Source organism: Triplophysa dalaica, chromosome 12 (assembly GCF_015846415.1).
Source record: "Triplophysa dalaica isolate WHDGS20190420 chromosome 12, ASM1584641v1, whole genome shotgun sequence".
Classification (NCBI taxonomy): domain Eukaryota; kingdom Metazoa; phylum Chordata; class Actinopteri; order Cypriniformes; family Nemacheilidae; genus Triplophysa; species Triplophysa dalaica.
Window position 1 is genome coordinate 8838776 of NC_079553.1, and position 19952 is coordinate 8858727.

General features: G+C 38.7%; 1 protein-coding gene across 1 annotated transcript in view; it reads left to right on the top strand.

Annotated features, from left to right (window-relative positions):
* grik5 (glutamate receptor, ionotropic, kainate 5) overlaps window positions 1-19952 on the top strand; it is a 49300-nt gene that overhangs the window by 25045 nt on the left and 4303 nt on the right. Inside the window, exons 4-15 of the mRNA XM_056763337.1 lie at window positions 10313-10468; window positions 10801-10965; window positions 11071-11168; window positions 11261-11426; window positions 14452-14630; window positions 14980-15033; window positions 16863-17024; window positions 17113-17265; window positions 17384-17488; window positions 17571-17678; window positions 19187-19390; window positions 19560-19673. Of these exons, the coding sequence (XP_056619315.1) occupies window positions 10360-10468; window positions 10801-10965; window positions 11071-11168; window positions 11261-11426; window positions 14452-14630; window positions 14980-15033; window positions 16863-17024; window positions 17113-17265; window positions 17384-17488; window positions 17571-17678; window positions 19187-19390; window positions 19560-19673 (1617 nt within the window). The 5' untranslated portion in view covers window positions 10313-10359. The remainder of the gene's footprint in view (window positions 1-10312; window positions 10469-10800; window positions 10966-11070; window positions 11169-11260; window positions 11427-14451; window positions 14631-14979; window positions 15034-16862; window positions 17025-17112; window positions 17266-17383; window positions 17489-17570; window positions 17679-19186; window positions 19391-19559; window positions 19674-19952) is intronic.

The following is a 19952-nucleotide window of genomic DNA, read 5'->3' on the forward strand; positions in this document are numbered from 1 at the left end:
TAAAATAATAAGATAGTGGCTAGTAGTAGTACCCCTGCCACATGATGCCAGCATGATTCATTTAATATTCACCGTCTGTACTGTTACCAAGAATGTTGCTGGACATTGTCCAAGAACTGAATATATGGACATAATCATGTCACCTCTATATGTACAACTATTCAACACAATTCCAAAAGTAGTAAAAACTGAGTATGGATAGTAATATCAAACCTGAAAGAAAAAAGCAAAAACTTGTTGGAACTTCCTCAACACAAATACACATTGTACTTTATTCAGTTCCTGTACACCCCACTGTCACTTCTGTCGGGTGCTTTGATGGAGTGTGAACATGCCTTACTCAAACAAAGGTGACTCTATCCTTTCATGTGGCTCTCTCACTCTCTCTGCCTCTGTCAGCATACATTTCTCAACAGAGGAGTATCTCTGTTCTTCATGTGCTTCTCTCTCTCTCTCTCTCTCTCTCTCTCTCTCTCTCTCCTATTCCCCCACCTCAGGCTCGATCACACCCACTGGAGTTTATTTCTGCTCCTGTAGATTTGAGCTCTGATATCTCTCTGGATTTCTGTGTCCGTCTCTCACCATCCCTCTTTTCTTTCCACATGAAGAAGCTGAAGCACCTTGTTCCATATAATCATTTCTAGGGTCCTCATGAATCCATTGTTCTGTTTTCCCCACGTTCACTTTTTCCTGTGTTATATTTCAAGTTTTTTTAAGTTAATGCGCTAAGTTACACAAAATTTCAAAGCGTACGATTACAGCAGATCGTGGTCGAGGAACACTCTTGCTTTTGACAACTTCTGAGGGCATCGCAATACAGACTTAGCATTTCTCATGATTAATGAACCATCCTGCGAACAACAAAAACTCAAGCTGTGAGCTAGTAATGTGTTGTGCCAGTGGTGTACCAATGAATCATGAAGATTTGTGTATATATCTCAGTTTATATATACATAAAGACAAACACGCTCTAGTAATAGATGCTCAGTATGTCTACGTGGGTTTGAGTTGGAGAGCTTTTAGTGGTGTGGTGTTGAGAGAGGTGTTATTCTAACCGAAACATTGTACTGGACATCAGCGCAGTGAGTATTTTTCCATATATGGCATGAGTCAAGAGAGACATCTCTACCTCTCTCTTTTTCATCCATTAGTAAAAAGTAGGACAGTTTGTTTTTTATACCTCCCATATTTGGATCTGATCAAGCGTTAGTATTCTTCCAGCCTTGTGCCTCAAACTTCAACCAAATGCTTTTATCCAATGCTGTTTCCCTATTGCTTTCTCTGTCCATCCCTATATCATACTGTCTTTGTGTAGCGTACACTGGGTTCATTATACCTTTAAATGGCTGAAATAGGACATCAGCTTAGTCCGCATGATAACATACTTGTTGAGAGTAGATCTGAGAGAAAAGCAACTCATTCGCATTCGTATGCAGTATTGCCACCAGCTGTGAATCAGTCCAGTGAGTTCATTACAGTGCTAGCAAGAAGTGAATTAACCCTAAAACACATTGATATTTTTAAAGAGACTGTGCACCAAAAAAGGAACATTCTGATTACTCACCCAACCTGCATGACTTTTGTTCTTCTGAGCACCACAAAAGGTGAATACTGAAAATAAATGAATTACATGCATCCTTAGATCCTTAGAAGGACAACGAAATGTATTATTCCCTATGCATTTTAGGTTAAATAGAGAATGCAAAAGTTCATGTAGAATGACGTAATTGCTGTTTTTGTGTTCATATCTGATCATCCGGTTCAAACAGCTTTTTATTCACTCACCTATAGTACATGCCCCATCCCTCAACCTCCATTTCTAAAGCCCACCATTACAGCTCCCCCTCGTAATGAGCCTAATCTGGCCCTTCATGGCCTCCTCTATCTCTCTTTCCCAGAGATTAAATTGGCCGCTTCACCTGCAGGCTTCATTACTCTTGGTCACGTGAGGCTGTACTATGGTGAGTGAACTCATTTGGTCAGAGATAAATGGCGCCATTTAGAGGTGTGGTGTCTCTTTAAATGAAAATCATGCAGGAAGCCGGTGTGCTGCTGGTGAGAGCGTAGCACTTAATCTTTGCCTGTTAGAGACTTATTAAGAACACTATTACCTCAGTGTACGATGACATTTCTGCTGTTTGATAGAGTGGGCCAAGCATTGGGTTTAAAGCTACAGCGCACACCACAGCGGAGCAGAAACTGCGGTTTTGATACAGCTTTAATGCTAGCTTCCGATTGCCATTGACCTTTAAATACAGTTGAACAGTTAACAGTGTTTCAGTGTGGTGAGCTAAATGAAAGCACTTACACCGACCAAAATTATAAATGCAACACTTTTTTGCCCCCATTTGTCATGAGATGAACTCAAAGATCTAAGACTTTTTCTATGTACACAAAACGGCTACTCTTTCAAATGTTGTTCACAATTCTGTCAAAATCTGTGTTAGTGACCACTTCTCCATGCCCAAGATAATCCATCCACATCACAGGTGTGAAATATCAAGATGCTGATTAGACAGGACGATTATTTCACAGGTGAATTAAAATGTGCTTAACTTAGATTTTCTGATAACTTGCCATAGCAATAACAAGTAAATTACATTAGCTAGCAAGTTAAAAGTATATCTATGGCGGTGTTACACCAAAACCTAGGGTATTGCAAAATGTCCTCTGGCCATACTACAACGACATTCCAAAGTAACGGAATCATAAATTATACAACATCATATCTAAACAAAACGTTTACAAGAATCCATCAAACTGAATGAATGCACGGACATGCACAAAGATTTACAGTGGACAAACCCTGCCCATTGTTTACCAATCGTGACTTTCAAAGCTCCAATTTCTGCAGAAAAAGGGCGACTCCAACAAACTATATAATAAACCATCTGCCATTTATACTGTGTGGGACAATCGCTTCAAACCCACAGCCAGAAGTTGTCATAAAGCACCAACGACAACATGAATCGTGAATTTTGATGCGTTTTATTCTCAGTATCAGCTACCTGGCCCTCCAGGCTGCTCGGGGATAGCTCCTCTCAGCTGGGGGCTGAAGCGTGGAGTTTGCAAAGACACAGGTTGTTTATTGTTTACGGTCTCTCACCAGAGACTAACAAACAAAGAGGCATCAGTTCCTCTCCGTGACCCTTCCCTGCTGTTCCCACAGAGCATCACTACCCTGCTTTTATTCGCTTCCAGCTGATTTATACAGTATGAGTAAACACGTGGCCGCTCAGCGTAACACATGTAGAGTATGTTTCCTGTACGGTGAATTTGCTGTGTATACAGTACTTACATAAATATTCCCTGGTGAGGTGGACTGCGAGTTGTAGCAGTCTGCTGAGGGTTTTTGGATCGTAAAGGCAGATAGATTTTTCTGCACTATGATCTATGTGTTATTTTTGATGCCTGCTTGGACGCGTGGCCGACAAAGAGATGCATTTGTACGTTTCATGATGTTGGCACGAGTTGCGGAAGAAACCTCTAGTATCAGTTAAACACCTCGGTGAGTGTTAGATGTGCTTTCATGTGCTGGTTCGGTTTGGTTACCATGACTGTATGAGTTAAGTAATCAAACACAACAGTATGATCTCTCGCTTATATTCTATAACCCTGCAGTTATATTTAGAATCCTCCATCGCCACCCACACTTCCACCCTCCTGCTCTCTCTATCTTTCTCTCCAAACTAACTCCCTCTTCACTCTTTCCATCACACGTTCATCCTCTTTCATTCGTGTTCTCGCTCTTGGACATGATTTACACTTTCCTATTCCTGCCCGTCACTTAATTACTTGGTTAACAGCGGCACAGCACCCATTTTTGTTCTCCTCCTATAACTTTTCTTTTCTGAAGCTTTGTTAGCTCTCTTCTTCGCCTGCTGTATGTAATCCCCTGTCACTGCATTGTGTGATGTCAGGTGACGAGTTATTGATTGTATACTTGGCTGTAAGGCCATGCGATTAAATGCTATGAATGGGTGGAGAGGAGAGAAAGATAAATCACCTGTATGCCAATGCGCGTGTGTGGGGGTTTGGGTTTGATTAAAAAAATTGAATCTTTTTCTGTCTGTGGCGTGGATTTTTAATTAAATTCCACATACTTCTATGTACTTCCACGATTCAAAACTTTCCCACCAGTCAAAAAAAATAATATTCATTGAAACTACTAGGACTTCCTTGGCAACTGTTATGAATGCTTTGGAGCCGGATCTGATCTTAACAGGGAAAAGAACATTTCAGTACAGATCGTTTTGTGAATCTGTCATAGTGTAAAACAAGTTTTGCACAGTTGCTGCTTTTGATAGATGGGGCAGTCAAATCTGTATTTGACACCTGCAGCAGCCAATGGATTTTTTATGTTTCTGTAATGGTTAATTCACCAAATAGTCAAAGTAGTATTTCTAATTATAGTTGTTATCCATAATTCTTTCAAATTTACTTTTTTCAGATGCCCAAAAACAGTAATTTACTTGCAGTCATCAATAGAAAATGTTTTAATGCACATTAAGTTTGATTCATTTCTGACGTCTGAGAGAGGCTGAGTGTACTGCCTCAAATTGAGGTACAAAAATATAAGAATATGCCCACTCTCATGAATTGCGTATAAATAACACGCGCTGTGCAATATCGTGTAATACTTATGCCAAAGTTCGATTTTGCGTGCATACAATACGCCTATTTTTGCGTGCATATGATACGCCAATTGAGAGTGTGTGCATAATAAAAAGCAATTTGTCTCATTAACCTGTCTCCAAACTTAAACTTAATGTTAACTTTCCTCTTCATGTACAATTAAAAATGGCTGCTCTCCACCGAGGTGCACGCAAACATTGGCGTATCATATGCCTGAAAATCGAACTTTGGCGAAGGTATTACACAATAATGCAACAGCGTTTTATTTATGATTTATTGATGAGACCGGGTTGTTGTTTCAGTTTGTTGTTTGCCCACTAAATTGCAATGCATTTTTTTTTGACAGATTCCTAAAATATTTGTGTTTAAATTTGTAATGCACTGTACAAAGAGGTTGATTATTTCTAGACTTTTCCGTCAATTCTTTGTTAATTCTTGAATAAACTGTGTAAAATGTTCAGGAAAGGCAATATATGTTATGAGAACAATTTAGTAAAAAAAGGGGAAAAATTTAAGCAAGAAATGTAGTGAAAAAGCTATTAGGATACTTCTAAGCAAAATATCCAGGGGCAAGCGCAGCAAACACCGGCTCTGTTATAATTGCCATGAAATTCATATGTTAATAGTTTCTGTGATCATCCTCTGATCTGTTGTGAAAGCTTGAAAGTTTTTAAGAAAGACACACACGCAAACCCACCTCCTACACATACACATACAGATATACAGTATGCATTATGGATGTGTTCAAACCCTCAGTCCCGACTCACTGAGCTATGAAACGAGGCCATGCTAATCTCACATTAAATGTTTGTGCTTCCATAAATACCAAGCCTTTTCGCTTATTTGGTTTTTCATTTTAGCATATGGCCAATTACCATAATGACACATCACTGGTGGCCTGATAAACATTTTAGCTGTAAAATCTCCAGAGTCATATCCGTGGAACTTGATCCTAGCCTAATAAGCTATCTGGAACTCTACCTGGGATTCAGCTGGTTTAGCTGAGCTTAATTAGACCTCAGTGAACTTGATAACTAGATTTCATCAAGCTTGCACTGATTTAATGAGATTCTATTGGGCATGCTAACAGGTGTCCCATGCGTTTACCCGGCGAACATCCAGGAATACTCTGAGGAAGTCGGCAATAACCCTGCAGATCTATTCCAGCCTAATGAGATTCTTAAACAAAGGAGTTGCTTTTATAGTGTGTGATGAGCTTGATGTTGCCTAATTCAGATAAGAGCCCTTGGGGTTTAGCGTCTTTGTACAAAGTAAAGAGAGATTTGTGTTCTCAGAGGTCAAAAGGTATTTAAGATAATAAGTACATGTGTCTGTTTATACAATGTTCTCGATTTAGTGTAGCTGAGTTTAGGATAACGTACGGTAAGAGTGTTTTTAACACTCTATTTTGGGCGCTTTTGGTAGACTTATCTGAAGTAAAATGTAGAATCAACAGCAGCGTCACATCAAAAACGACTCGGAAATGCTAACAATAATCCCAGAGAAACCCATAATCAGATTCAGTTTCATGCCAAGTGAAAAGATCAAAATTCACTGTGTTCCATTTCCATACTGATGAACTTCAAAGGTGGTAGATGAAAAACCAACATTAACTTGCAGCAATATCAGACACATTCTCTCCCACCAATCCCATCTCATCCTGTTGCCACGGCAGCATAATCTGGCTATGAGAGAAAGGCATGGATGGAGCGAATGTCGTCTGACTCATTTAAAATGTGTGCGCGAGCGTTTGTGTGAATGTCACAAAGTATCATGAAAACCATCGGTTGATCTGCGACTTAACTTCATCATAAACACGCGATATGTGGCTTTTTCTTTAAAGGCTAATAAAAAGCTCATAAAATGAATATCGCTAGTGTTTGTAAAGGTTCATCATAATCCAGTGAAGCACAAAGCCAGTTATAGCCCTGACAAAACATGTACTGGAGCAGACAGTGCACTTTCTTTTTTTTTAAGAGGTCACATTTCTGGGTCATTTGGTGCCCTATAGCTGCTACAAAACATAACCAAAGGAAAAGCACATTTTAACTGCTTAAATTGTTATGGAGTGCTGCTGTCATGATGTAGTTTTGTAGGCCAAAACCCTAGATGGGTTTTTGGTTTTGGTAAAATAAACACACCACAGATGCTGTCTGAGACTTTACAGTAGCAGTACAAATACTTTATAAGCTCTCTATTTAAAATCTACAAGCTCTCAGATTTCACAATTGATTTACCTTCACATTTAAACGGTATCAAGCATAACAATTTAAAAAATAATGCAAAATGGACATGATTCCCAAAATAAAGGTGATGGAGAGATTCATCCACAGACCAGTTCAGTATCAGGAAACATATTTTTAATAAAGTTAGTTGGAAGCATAGTGGTGGTGATGTTAAACTCAAATCACTATGGTTTTTTTACAGCCTGGGGTTAGCTTTTTATGTCTGCTGATTGCATTAAGGCTTCAAAAATCATTAAAAAAATCTGTTAATTTCTGAAGAATATTAGTAAGACAAAGCATTTCAAAAACTTCTGTTGAACACATAGCAAATTTTTCTATATATCACATTTTCTGATGTCCGGGTTGGCCTTCTGTTGATGTCCATGTTGGCCCTTCAAAAATACTTAATCACTGCAGCACTCTTTGTGTAAGAGGATGTTTAGAAGGACCTGGGTTCAATCGTAATCTAATTAATGTTTTTATTGAGCAAAATTGCAACTGAACTTAACATTCCAGAACATTACATTAGCAAAGTCATTACTATGCAACAGGCAACGTTTTATGGAAATGTACAGGCTTGACATTTAGTTTTTATAAGGAAAGGTTATACAAGTTTGGTGACCTGCGGGAGAAACTCAATTGGACTGTTCAAACTGTTGGGTGATTTCTGACAAAGGGTTTTTGACAATCGCCCCTCTTATTTTTCACAGTTATTAATCAATTCTCTTCAGAAGCTCCATTTAACTTTAACAAGTTTCAGTTGGCGGGAACTCTGAGGGGGCATATGAATAAAAAAGCTTCTCCACACTGGACATGTACTTGCACTTGAAGTATGTCCTTATTTTGTAATGTAGTGGTGAATTCATTCGCATGTTTTTGGAAGTGGTTCTGTGTTGCGTTTTTGGTTATGCCGCACTTTACACGTCTTTACTGCGGCCTGCACCTTGCTTGCCAATATAAACTCCCAAGTCTCAAAGTGTCAAGGCTCTAGAGAACATCCTCGGACGTCATACATGGAGGAATCATGGTATTTATTTATTTTGCCAAAGGGAATACTGAAAAAGCCGTGGAGCTGAAATGCTCTCATTTAAATCTGTTGGCACAGCAGGGTGGGTTTAATCATTCATCTGACACATAGAACAAGCTTTCACACTGACATAAGCCTTTCATCTTCATATCTTATCACGCAGTGTAAAAAAGTGTTAAAGCAAAATCAAATATTCAACAGCGACTGACCACACCTGCGTTTAACCACTGTCTGTGAAATCCTGCCAAGGAAATGCTCATCTCTTATTGGCACGACCACAACTGCTGGATGTCGGCTTCGATCACTCTTAATTTCATGGCATTGATGTGCGAGGGGGCTGAAAGTCATTTGCTTTCTGCTGCGAGGCGACTCTTTGTCCGGCAGTCTTAAGCCTGCGCTGATCACTTGTCCATCCGCTCATCTGTGCACCCACCATATATGCTGGATTTGACGTATATGTTTGCCCTCATTAATGTCTGCTAGTTACAAAGACCCTTTTCAAAGGTTAAGAAGTTTGTGTGAGTGTATGTGTGTGACAGAGAGGTCTGTGGAAAAGCTAAGACTGGTAGGATCAGAAGGCAGTTAGGAAAGTAAGGATAGACTGTCAAGCTGGTGGATTTTCTTTTTGTAAGAGTTAGTGTGCACATGTGTGTTTGATTCAGAGCCGGTTAAAGACCAAGTAAGAGGCTCAGAGCACTAAAAGATTGTCAAATGTGAAGGAAAGCTGACTGAATCAACTGTCAAAACCTGAAAAGGAGAGAATAAGGAAGTGACATGGCGTCTCTGATTTGTTCCCGTAATGGAAGACGACTCTGCACGCAATGTTTGCATATTTGTGTGTTTGTCATTGAGTCCAGACCTTTGATGGAGAGGGCTTTTGATGGTTTTATTAAGCTCTTGTGGTTTCGGCTAGCGGAGCGCCAGGGGGGACGCATGACGGGTGTCTTTTTCTGGCTGCGTTCTGGAAACTTTCCATGCTGGTTCCAGGCTCATAGTGGGAAGGGAAAGATAAGAAAGTGAAAAGGCTTTCCTCTACGTTCAAGAGAAGCCCGCTGTCTTAATCTCAATGTGTCGGCATCATCTGGTTCTGGCAACGCGCGCTTCCAACGTTTTTGTTTCACAATCCAAATCAATTAAGAAGAATGAATCAGTATGCTATTATTATAACTGTCAGATTCACTTCGTACTTACAAAGATGAAAAAGTAACAAATTAAGCAGTTTCTGCTATCTACCCCTCCCTTTCCCTGAGGGCCCCTCTTCAAGCGTCTCTCTGTGCCGCTCTTATTTTCCTCATTTATTTCTCTTTCAATCTCCCTCTTTCTGTCATTCTCTGCATTTCTTCTGTCATTTCTTCTCTCTGTCTTTCCTCTCCCCTTAACCATCACGAATTCACAGTTTATGTGCAGACTGATAAGATTATATTTATTTACACATGATTAAATGCAAACAGCGGGTGTGTATTTCAGATTTATGTTTGCAGTCATTAGTATGAGAAAATAACTGCATAATGTTTTTTTTATGATGGCTGGAAAATAATGACATTCTTATTGCTAGTATGTCAGGCATCTTCAACCTTATTTGTGCTAATGGCCCATGGGTGTGAAGGGAATTGATACGGGAACCCCCCTTACACTTACATCAATAATAATTTTAGTAGTTTTGCAAAGTCACACTTGTAGTACAATTAAATGTGGATGGACCAATGAACATGTAGCTCAACTTCAGCTTCAAAAACGCTGAAGTTAATACAAAAATATTCATATATTTTCAACTATTCTCTGGCTGAAGTTGAGCTTCATGTTTAATAGGTGCTCCCACATTGTTTGCCTTGAAAATAAATTGTGGTAAAAGTGTGGTACAGTGTTAATTTACTTTCCCAACACACAATAGGTTCCAGCACACCGCCTCCGACACACTTTATGCACACACAAACACATTTCTGTTTATTTTCTCTCACACATTTTCTCAGTCTGCTGACATATTCAAAATGACTGAGATAAGGGGGGCTGAACAACGAGCGAGGAGGCGAAGTATATCCATTCCTTCCTCCCTGGGGTCAAATAAATCTTGTAAGCTGTTTAAAGGTCAGAGTTCACTAACATTGTATCGTGTTGTGCGTGAGATAGTGGGAAGCATCATAGACATCAGGTGTTTGAATGTCAGCAAGATTTCCCTGTGCTGCTGTTAGGGACGAGTGTGACACGGTCATGACCTGCGTCAGCAAACTGTCATCGGACTGATTCATGATGATGCTTTGCACCACCACGGTTGGGTCCAATATAACACCATCCTGCGTAAGAGTGTGAATGGAGGTTACACCTTTGTGTTTGGATTTTTGGGAATAAAAATGAAAAAAATAAAGTGTTGTGTTTGGCAGTACACAAGCACATGTTGACAGTATGTGTTTGTCTTTTGTTCTTTTAGGGGGTGCTATAGGCAGCAGAAGGCATCTCCATGAGGAGCGGTAGAAGATGCCGGAACTGCCAGCGCTCCTGCTGTCGATTTACTTCCGCTTCCTGTTAGTTACCATGCCGCCTTCTTCCCTAAGTCAGACCTCTGTTCTGTCATCCGTACGGATGGGTAAGTGGCACACAATTGTTCTTTTGGATCAGGGATTTTAACCCCAGTTTATTTCCATAACTCGTAGACCAGGTTTCACAAACACAGATTAGCTTAAACCAGGACTATGTCTTGAATTAAGATATTTATGTCGCTTTTATAAAAATGAGACAAAAAAATGGCACTGATACATTTTAAGATATTTCTGGGCAAGTTATATTCAGTTAAGACAGGTAACACATTCCTTTTAGTCTGAGACCAACCAAGCCTTGTCTGTGAAACCAGGCCTTAGACTTCTTGTGATGATTTCTCTCTTCTTGTCTGTCTATCTCTTGTTCTCTTCTGTCTGTCAGCGGCGATTCTGGATGACAGCTCTGTCTGTGGGCGAGGCGAGCGTTTAACGTTAGCATTGGCACGTGAGAACATTAACAGCATGATGGAGGGCTCAGCTCGAGCTCGCGTGGAGGTCGACATCTTTGATCTCCAGAAAGACTCTCAGTATGAAACTACAGATACCAGTGAGTCAAACATACACGTCATCAAATCTCTTGACAATGTATACATTAAAAAAAGAAGAAGTGTGGTGAGAGTGAATTTAATAAAAGGAGTACCATTTTGCATAGTGTGCCAGATTCTGCCAAAGGGTGTGGTCTCTGTGATTGGCCCCGCCTCCAGTCCCGCCTCTGGTTCCATAGTTAGTCACATTTGTGGGGAAAAGGAGGTGAGCCTCATTTGCTAGTTCGATTCATATTTGTTGTGTTTTATTATACACCAGCACTGTTAATTGTTTCTCCGTTGTGCTCTTTCTTTCAGATCCCGCATGTTAAAATTGGTCCAGAGGAAACTCCACGACTTCCTTACCTGCGGTTTGCATCTGTGACTCTGTATCCTAGCAACGAGGATCTGAGCCTTGCCATTGGATCCATCCTACGCTCCTTCAGCTACCCATCGGCTAGCCTGGTCTGTGCTAAGGCTGAATGTGAGTCTAAGAACTCACTTTACCCGTCAGTTTTGGTCTTCCCTCAAGCTTGAATATGGAAAATTATTTCACATGGAGAACAATAATAAAGGAAAAACGGGTAGTTCAGACTGTCAATTCTGATTGGATGAGCTATAAGTCATTGCAAAATGACTATAAATGCACATTTCTTCATCGCTAAGCAAACTCCCACTGGTGCTACTGTATATTAAAAGAATTGTTGATCTTATAGCCATTTTATAAAAGCATCACATTGTGGCAATAACACCCCATTCCCTCAACGAAATCACTCCACTCGTGCATTATTGCTTTAGTTATTGGACTCTAAAAGGAGTAGTTCACTATAAAATAAAATTCACTCATCCACATGTCATACATGTCCGTGTGTTTATTTCTTCTGTCGAAAACAAATCGAGGTTTTTGAAAAAAAGAGTTCTTATCCTTATAAACAGGGGGCTTTTAGTTAAGGTCCAAATTTCAGTTGAGGTTCAGTTCAAGGGTGTTGTCTAGCAAAACGAAAGGTAACGTGTGACATAGATTTAAAAAGATTTGAACATCCCTAATATGCACACAAACTTACCATTAACCAAAAACATTACCAATAGCCTTGCACAAAAATAAAAAAACGTGTCATTCAAAATCCAAGAACTTTTGTCTTCTTCTCCACATTCGTAACCACTGGGTTGAAACTTCTGTTTACGTGTGACCTTTCCAACGTGTTAACAAAGTATATGAGTTTGTCGATGCACCACATGGAAGCACTCCGAGGCAGATCAAGGCATATATTTATGTGCATAATTTTTTCGTTTTGCTAGACAACGTCCTCATCCATCGGCTGGTGTCGTTTAGAGCCTTTTGAAGATGCTAACAAATTGAAGATTGAAGAAACAAAAATTTTGACTTTAACCAACAGCCCCTCGTTTAAGTGCATTATATGTGTGGTGTTATCAAGATAACGTAAGAATAATACAGGCCACACGAGAGTAGTGAATCCGTAACTTTCTTTACTCAACTTCTTCTCTTCCCGTAGGTAACTACGTAACTACGTACATACGTCACGTCTCATCACGTGACAACAGCAAGGCATTACTAAATAGTATACACAAATAGTAACATTGCACATTACTCATGAACACAACAATATGGATAAGAACCCTTGAAAGCTTTCCTCAAAAGCCTCAATTTGTTTTCAACAGAAGAAATAAACACACGGGCATGTGGGTGAGTGAATTATCATGAAATATTTCTTTTATAGTGATCTATACTCCTTTCAGAGGTGCGTCTCTGTGAACATAAAACAGATCATTTAAAACAACACCAGAACATCTCCTGAACTCCCAAGTGTCCATGCTTCACATTACAACAAACACTCGAGTGTGATGTTAATGCCGAACCACTGTCAGATTATTGGAAAGTGTATTCAAGGCTGATGAGCTCGATAGAAGAAGTCCATGAGTACAAATGATACCGCAGAGCTTCTTTACTGCAAGCACTAACAATTACTTTTCTCTGTCGTGTAATAGGTGTCTGTGCCAATAACATACTGCTGGGCAATTACGCAGCATAATTTTCACGTAATCTGAGAATAAATCTCTCCCTGCTGCGCGTGTTAATGCGTGAGACATGTCACGCATTCAGAGCGTGTGTGTGTGTTTGTACGCCTGGACGTTTATGCGTGTTGGAGAGGGCACCGCTACATACCGCTCGGCTCTGACCCAGTTGGCTGCACTATGGTTGCTATGGTAGCAGAGTAGGTGCAACTTGCCACTCATCAAGCTCATTTAAAATGGTGGCGAGAGATGGGGAGAAAAGGGCTCGCTGTGGCGCTTAAGCTTTTTGCTAAACAGATAGAAAGAGGTTTTGTGTGCAGTGTCCTCACATTTGTGTCCGTGTGCATGAATCTCATTGGCATTCATTTTTTAAACTGCGCACTTGGGTGGCTTTTCTCTTCAGTGGTGACCCCAGATCTGTCAAACTAGACAAGCACATGGAAAAACAAACACAAAGGTGGTGTTTTAAATGTATTTTAAATGTATTTGATAGTTTACCAAAAAAGGAAAATTCTGTCATCATTTACTCCCCTTCAGATTGTTATAAACATGTATAAATGTCTTTGTTCTGCTGAACGCAAAGGAAGATATTTGGAAGAATGTCAGTAACCAAATCGATCTCATCCCCCATTGACTCCCATATATTTATTTTCCCTAATATGGCAGTAAATGGGGGGTGAGGTCTTTTTGGTCACTGACATTCTTCCAAATATCTTGCTTTGTGTTCAGCATATCAAAGAAGCTTCAACAGGTTTTGCACAATCTGAGGATGAGTAAATGATGACAGAATTTTCATTTTTAGGTGAACTGTCCCTTTAAAGGAACAGTTTATAAAAATGAATATTGTGTCATAATTGACTCGCTCTCCTACTCATATTTGTGCTTGTCATTCATCTGTGAAAAAAAACAACAACAAAACATCACCATAGCTATCCATTAAAGCAGTGTGTATAATTTATGAGCTGTATTCCAGCTTTGTGTGTATTTTTGAAAATGTACTGTTTACTATAATGAAGATAACACCATACAGCTTTAAATTGGCAGGATGGCTTTTTTCAAAGGCATTGTGAAATCATGAGAAAGAGGCAAATGTACTGTACGAAGCTGAGTGAAGTGAAAAGAAAGAAGTGGTGAAACTAAGAATTAAAAATGGAAATCAGTGAAAGAAAGAAAAGGAGGTAGTGCGAGTGTGGAGAGCATTGATTTCTCTTCTGCCTCAAGCTAATTAAAGTTTGGCACTGGCTTTACTGGCTCGCTCTGTGCATGCACGCTCCCTTGAGAGCACAGCTAGTTATTTACATTTTCTCCGGCCTTTGTGTCGCCAGACACCAGCACTCTCTTCAAAACATCATTGCCAATAGACACGTGTTGTTTTCCGACAACCTTACACGTCCCTTTGTTCTGTATAACTCACTTTACTTGCAAGTCCTGAATGTACCTTATGTACCTTTATCTTGTCCTGTTCTTACCCGCAGGTCTGCTGAGACTCGAGGAGCTGATAAGGCGTTTTCTGATCTCTCGCGAGACGCTGTCAATCAGGATGCTGGACGATAACCTTGACCCCACGCCTCTGCTTAAGGAGATTCGTGACGACAAAATAGCTACAATTATTATCGATGCTAACGCGTCTATATCGTACCTTATATTGAAAAAGGTTTGTAACACACACGGTTGTGTTTTTTGAACGATGCTAGTTTGTTTCTTTCTTCCACTCGTGATATAAATTCTGTGAGCATCTCTCTCATTTTGCTTCCTCTCCCTTTCTGCTGGTCTGATTTCTTTCATTTCTTTCCCAGGCCCCAGTTTCACTTATTATCCGAGAGTAATTCAGCTTTCTTCAATATACCTGTGTTTTAATTTATAGGCACCATAAATATCAGTATACCGCTCAAGGTCTATTCTGCAATGAGCTCTTAAATGTTCTGCTTAACCATGCAGCCTTTTCTCACTCATTCACACACTTACTCTTGTTCATTGTCTTCTTTCTTTTGCCTTCTTTTCAGGCATCGGAGTTGGGAATGACATCAGCATTTTACAAGTACATTCTCACCACTATGGTAAGAGGAGGAGCTCTTGGCCTATTTTCCTGCAGATATATTCATGCCTAGAGCCCGTATTCTGTATTAACAATTTATCTTTATTACGCAAAACCCCGCTTACATTTTGTTCGATCTAGCACACTGCCATCCAAAGCTTAAACTCTACACACAGTACTGTAAAAGTACACACGTCTTACAGATACTACTAAAACCTCTTATCACTAATTTAGTAATTCACCCAAAAATCGAATCTCAGCTGTACTTTTACTCATCTCTGTGTCATTCCAAATCTGTATTACTTTCTTTTCCGAAACACAAAAAAGAGATCAATTAATGGAAGCGGCTATAGATACAAGCAGTGACAGATGCTATTTACACTAAGTTGAAATAGTAGTAAATTCTATTCACACTAAACAAGTTTGGATTAAGTGTAAATAGTTGTTAGATGCTATTAATACTTATAAGAAATACTGTCAGTTACTATTTGCACCTCAGTACTGTCGTGCATTAAACATTATACAATAATAACAAAGTTTAAATTATTGTATTTTTTAAAATTACTACTAACATATTAGGAAGAAATACAATAATCAAAAGTGCCCCAGAACATTCTTCGAAATATATTATTTTGTGTTCAACAGAACAAAGACATTTATAAAGAAACTATTCCTACCATTGTTGTCAATGGTGGCCAAGAGCATTTTTCCTTTTATCTTTCTGTGTTGATCAAAACATAGACATTTATACAGATTTGGAACAATTTGAGGGTGAGTAAATGATGACAAAATTTTCATTTTTGGGTGAACTATTCCTTTAAGGTTACATTCACATCTAACAATTAAATTCGTAACTATTCATGACAAACTATTTTGACTGGGAGGGTCTAAGCCTCTAGAATACAGATTTAATAAGTTTATTACAATATTTTTTTAAATAAAAAAATATTGTTTATAATCCAGAGAAAATAAATAAATCTAAAATAACTCTTCATTAAATGATTTTATAATTATGTTTTTTTTTTTTAGCAATAACCTGCCAAATCTGACCCTGGACAACATAACCAGTCTTATGGGTCAAAAATTGTTTTTTACATAATCAGAAAGCAAAAGAATAAAGCTTTCTATTAATGTACGAGTTGTTTATATTATGACAATAAATAGCGGAGATACAACCGTTTAAAACTCTGGAATCTGAGAGTTCGAAATATCTCAATTTAGACAAAATTGCTTCTGAAGTTGTTAATCAGAGACGCAGTTGCAGGCCATCCACTCACAAAAATACAGTTTTATTATATTTAAGGTAGGAAATTTACTAAATATCTTCAAGGAACATGATCTTTACTCAATATCCTAATGATTTTGGGAATAAAAGTAAAATCAATAATTTTGACCCATAAAATGTATTTTTGGCTATTACTAAATATGTCCACGTGTTACTTAAGACTGGTTTTGTCATCCAGGGTAACAAATGTCTTCTTTCATAATAGACCAACTTTAGATCTGTAAGCATTTATGAATAACAAGCGTTAGTGGAGTTACAAGAGTAGATTGTGCTTTGCGTGTTTTTTATAAATTCATTGATACTTAAGGCCTAAGTCACTCAAACCACACTAAACCGCTATTAAATAGTCCAACCTAACACATCATTCACCTCACGCAGACTATTAAGTATTAAAACATCACACGCAGCAGTCACCGTTTATTCAGGTTACGGGCATGCTACTCATAGGTAGCAATTATAACAAAAAACATTAATTATATACTATTACACATACACTTATGCTCCATTTACCCTCATTGCCGCTTGTTTAATGTCATTCGTTTTTTTCGGTCTGTGTGTGGTTCCAGGACTTTCCCTTACTATGGTTAGATGATATAGTAGATGATCAGTCAAACATTGTGGGGTTCTCCATGTTCAACACCTCCCATCCATTTTACCTGGAGTTTATCAGGAGCCTTAACCTGTCCTGGAGAGAGGGCTGTGATATCAACCCATATCGAGGACCAGCGGTGAGACACGCGCAAATATAAAACAGGACATGACAGCCTCTGATATGTTTTTCACATGCAGTGTTTCTGTGTTCACCTGCGTTGTCAGCTGTCGGCGGCCCTGCTGTTTGATGCCGTGCACGTGGTGGTGAGCGCAGTGCAAGAATTGAACCGCAGTCAGGAGATCGGCGTCAAACCTCTGAGCTGCACGTCTCCTCAGATCTGGCAGCACGGAACCAGCCTCATGAACTATTTGCGGATGGTCAGTGTGTAAACCCTGCATTGCTCTCAGTGTGCGCTACGATTCATTTGTGTGTGTTTGTGTAAGTGCTGTAACATAACTGTTGTCTCTTGCTCTCTGTTGTAATGGTTTTGATCAGGTGGAGTATGATGGATTGACAGGTCGGGTTGAGTTCAACAGCAAAGGCCAGAGGACTAATTACACCCTCCACATCTTGGAGAAGCACAGAAGAGGCCACAAAGAGGTTACACACAGCGCTGTATAATGGAATCAAATGTTTGTTTTGGTTGCTTCACTTTCAAATTGTTTTGATTCATTTTTGTTAGATTGGGATCTGGTACTCCAATAATACTCTGCTAATGAACTCCTCCAGTCTGGATATCAATGTTTCAGAGACTTTGGCTAACAAGAGCCTCATCGTCACCACAATACTGGTGAGATCCAACTGCTCTTTACAGAACATCATGTTTAAATAGTCAAAGTTCGCGCATGAGCACTTGCAAGACGGCTTTTTTACCAGTCAAATGATCCAAGAAAGTTTAACAGTGATTAACAGATTCGTTTTTTCCCGTGCTACCAAATCGACTAATTTTGATTAATAGATTTCAAAATAATTGTTTGTCTTTATATAATACTGTATGTGTGTGTGTTATGTATATGTATTATATATAATTCTGTATTTAAATGCACACACATAATGCACAAATTAATATGTCAAATATTTACATACAGGTATGTATTAAAAAAATCATTCTGTATAATACTACCAATATTTCTTCCACAATTTCAAATGAAAATATTGTTTCTATTTGCATTTATCTGCAAAAAAAGAAAAATAGAGAAACAGGTCAAAAGAACATAAAAGATGATGTATTGTTTTATATTTCAAATACTGCAAAGAAAACAAGTTCAGATTCATTTTTAAGCAGTACAACATTATTATTTGTAAGTATTTAGGAAAAGTTCAACAAACAAAAAAATCACAGTTTTCATGTGTCTTGTCATGCTATCTGTCTTTCACATTTCTGTTGGATGACTTTGTCAATCCTGAGGTTTGATTTTGTTAAAATTCAACAAACACTGGACTGGAATGGTCACAATGCATTTAGAAATGAAAATTGGAATGGTCTCTGTATATGTATTTAAATATAATTCATATTACGTATAACTACTACAAATATACTACACATATTTTGTAAATATAACCATTTATTTATATACACGCCCACACACACCTACATAACATAAACATATATTTTACAATTAATCGATTTGACAGACATAGTTTTTCCCTTATGTAGACAAGAAAGTGCAGTATTCAATTCTTTTTGATGGAAAGTGTGAGTAGAAAGAGTGATCATACAGCTGATTCGGCTGAGAAACAAATGTGATTATATTTTCAGATTAATGCGATTTACATTGGCATAAATAATACCACTTAGTCACGTGTTTGAAGGATTTGCTTAATTTTTGATTCATGTTTTCAGGCCGCTTCAAATGGTTGTAAAGTCCTCTGTCAATCCAATGCGCTCAGGGTTGATTTCATTTCAACGTTTACGCAATTCCAAATGTTGTTTATTTGGCTGTCACCGTTTGTTGTTCAAAACTCTCAGCAGTTTCACTGAAACGCAGTTTGTAGACAGAGGAGTTTTCCTCCTGCTGTCACCATGTTTGAAACAATATGTTCTGTATTAGTTTTCATGTAAGGATTTTAAAGCTGACTTGATATTTTTGGTGCCTTTCTTGGCCAAGTCTCTCTTGTAAATCTCTCTTGATTTCGATCTCAAACCCACACAGTTACAAGGTTTAAAGAAATCGAAAAATCAGTCATGTGATACATGACAGAGACCGGTAGGAAAAATTATCACTTGTCAGTACACCCAAACACCCACACAAACACCCACACAAATATTAACCCCATCTACATCTTGTGTATTTGCAGGAAAACCCATATGTGATGAGAAAAGTAAATTACCAGGAGTTTGAGGGGAACCATCAGTATGAAGGTTTTTGTGTAGACATGTTAAGAGAGCTGTCTGACATCCTTAAATTCACCTACCGCATAAAACTGGTGGATGATGGTCTGTACGGAGCACCTGAACCCAACGGCTCATGGACAGGGATGGTGGGCGAGCTGATCAACAGGGTTTGTGCTCATACACATCTGCTTTCCTTTCTAAATAAATTATGGAAATTGTCTAGTTTCATTTAATTCTGCTTAATTTGCATGTTGTGTCTTGATGTGGCTTTCCAAGTGCGTTTCTGACTTTAAATGGTTTCATCTAGCTCTCTTTTTCTTTTGTTCTTTGGAGCAGAAAGCTGATTTGGCAGCTGCTTCTTTTACCATCACATCGGAGAGAGAGAAAGTCATCGACTTCTCAAAACCATTTATGACCTTGGGCATCAGTATTCTCTACAGGGTTCATATAGTAAGTTACACACACATATTGTTTCCATGTTATATAGCGTCTTTCCATAGAAAATAGTCTGTCCCCTCACCCCATCCCTAAACCTAACCCTCAAACCTCTCTGCATTTGTGCATTTTCAAATAAACATCATTTAAATTATGGGGGGTCCGCTGGCCATGGTTAAGACTTTAAGCAAGATATAAAAGCACCTTAATTGTTTCAACTCTAGCGTTTTAATCCCATCACTCTCATATCAACCTGTTTACATTATAACACATTATCAGATTTAACTTTTAACA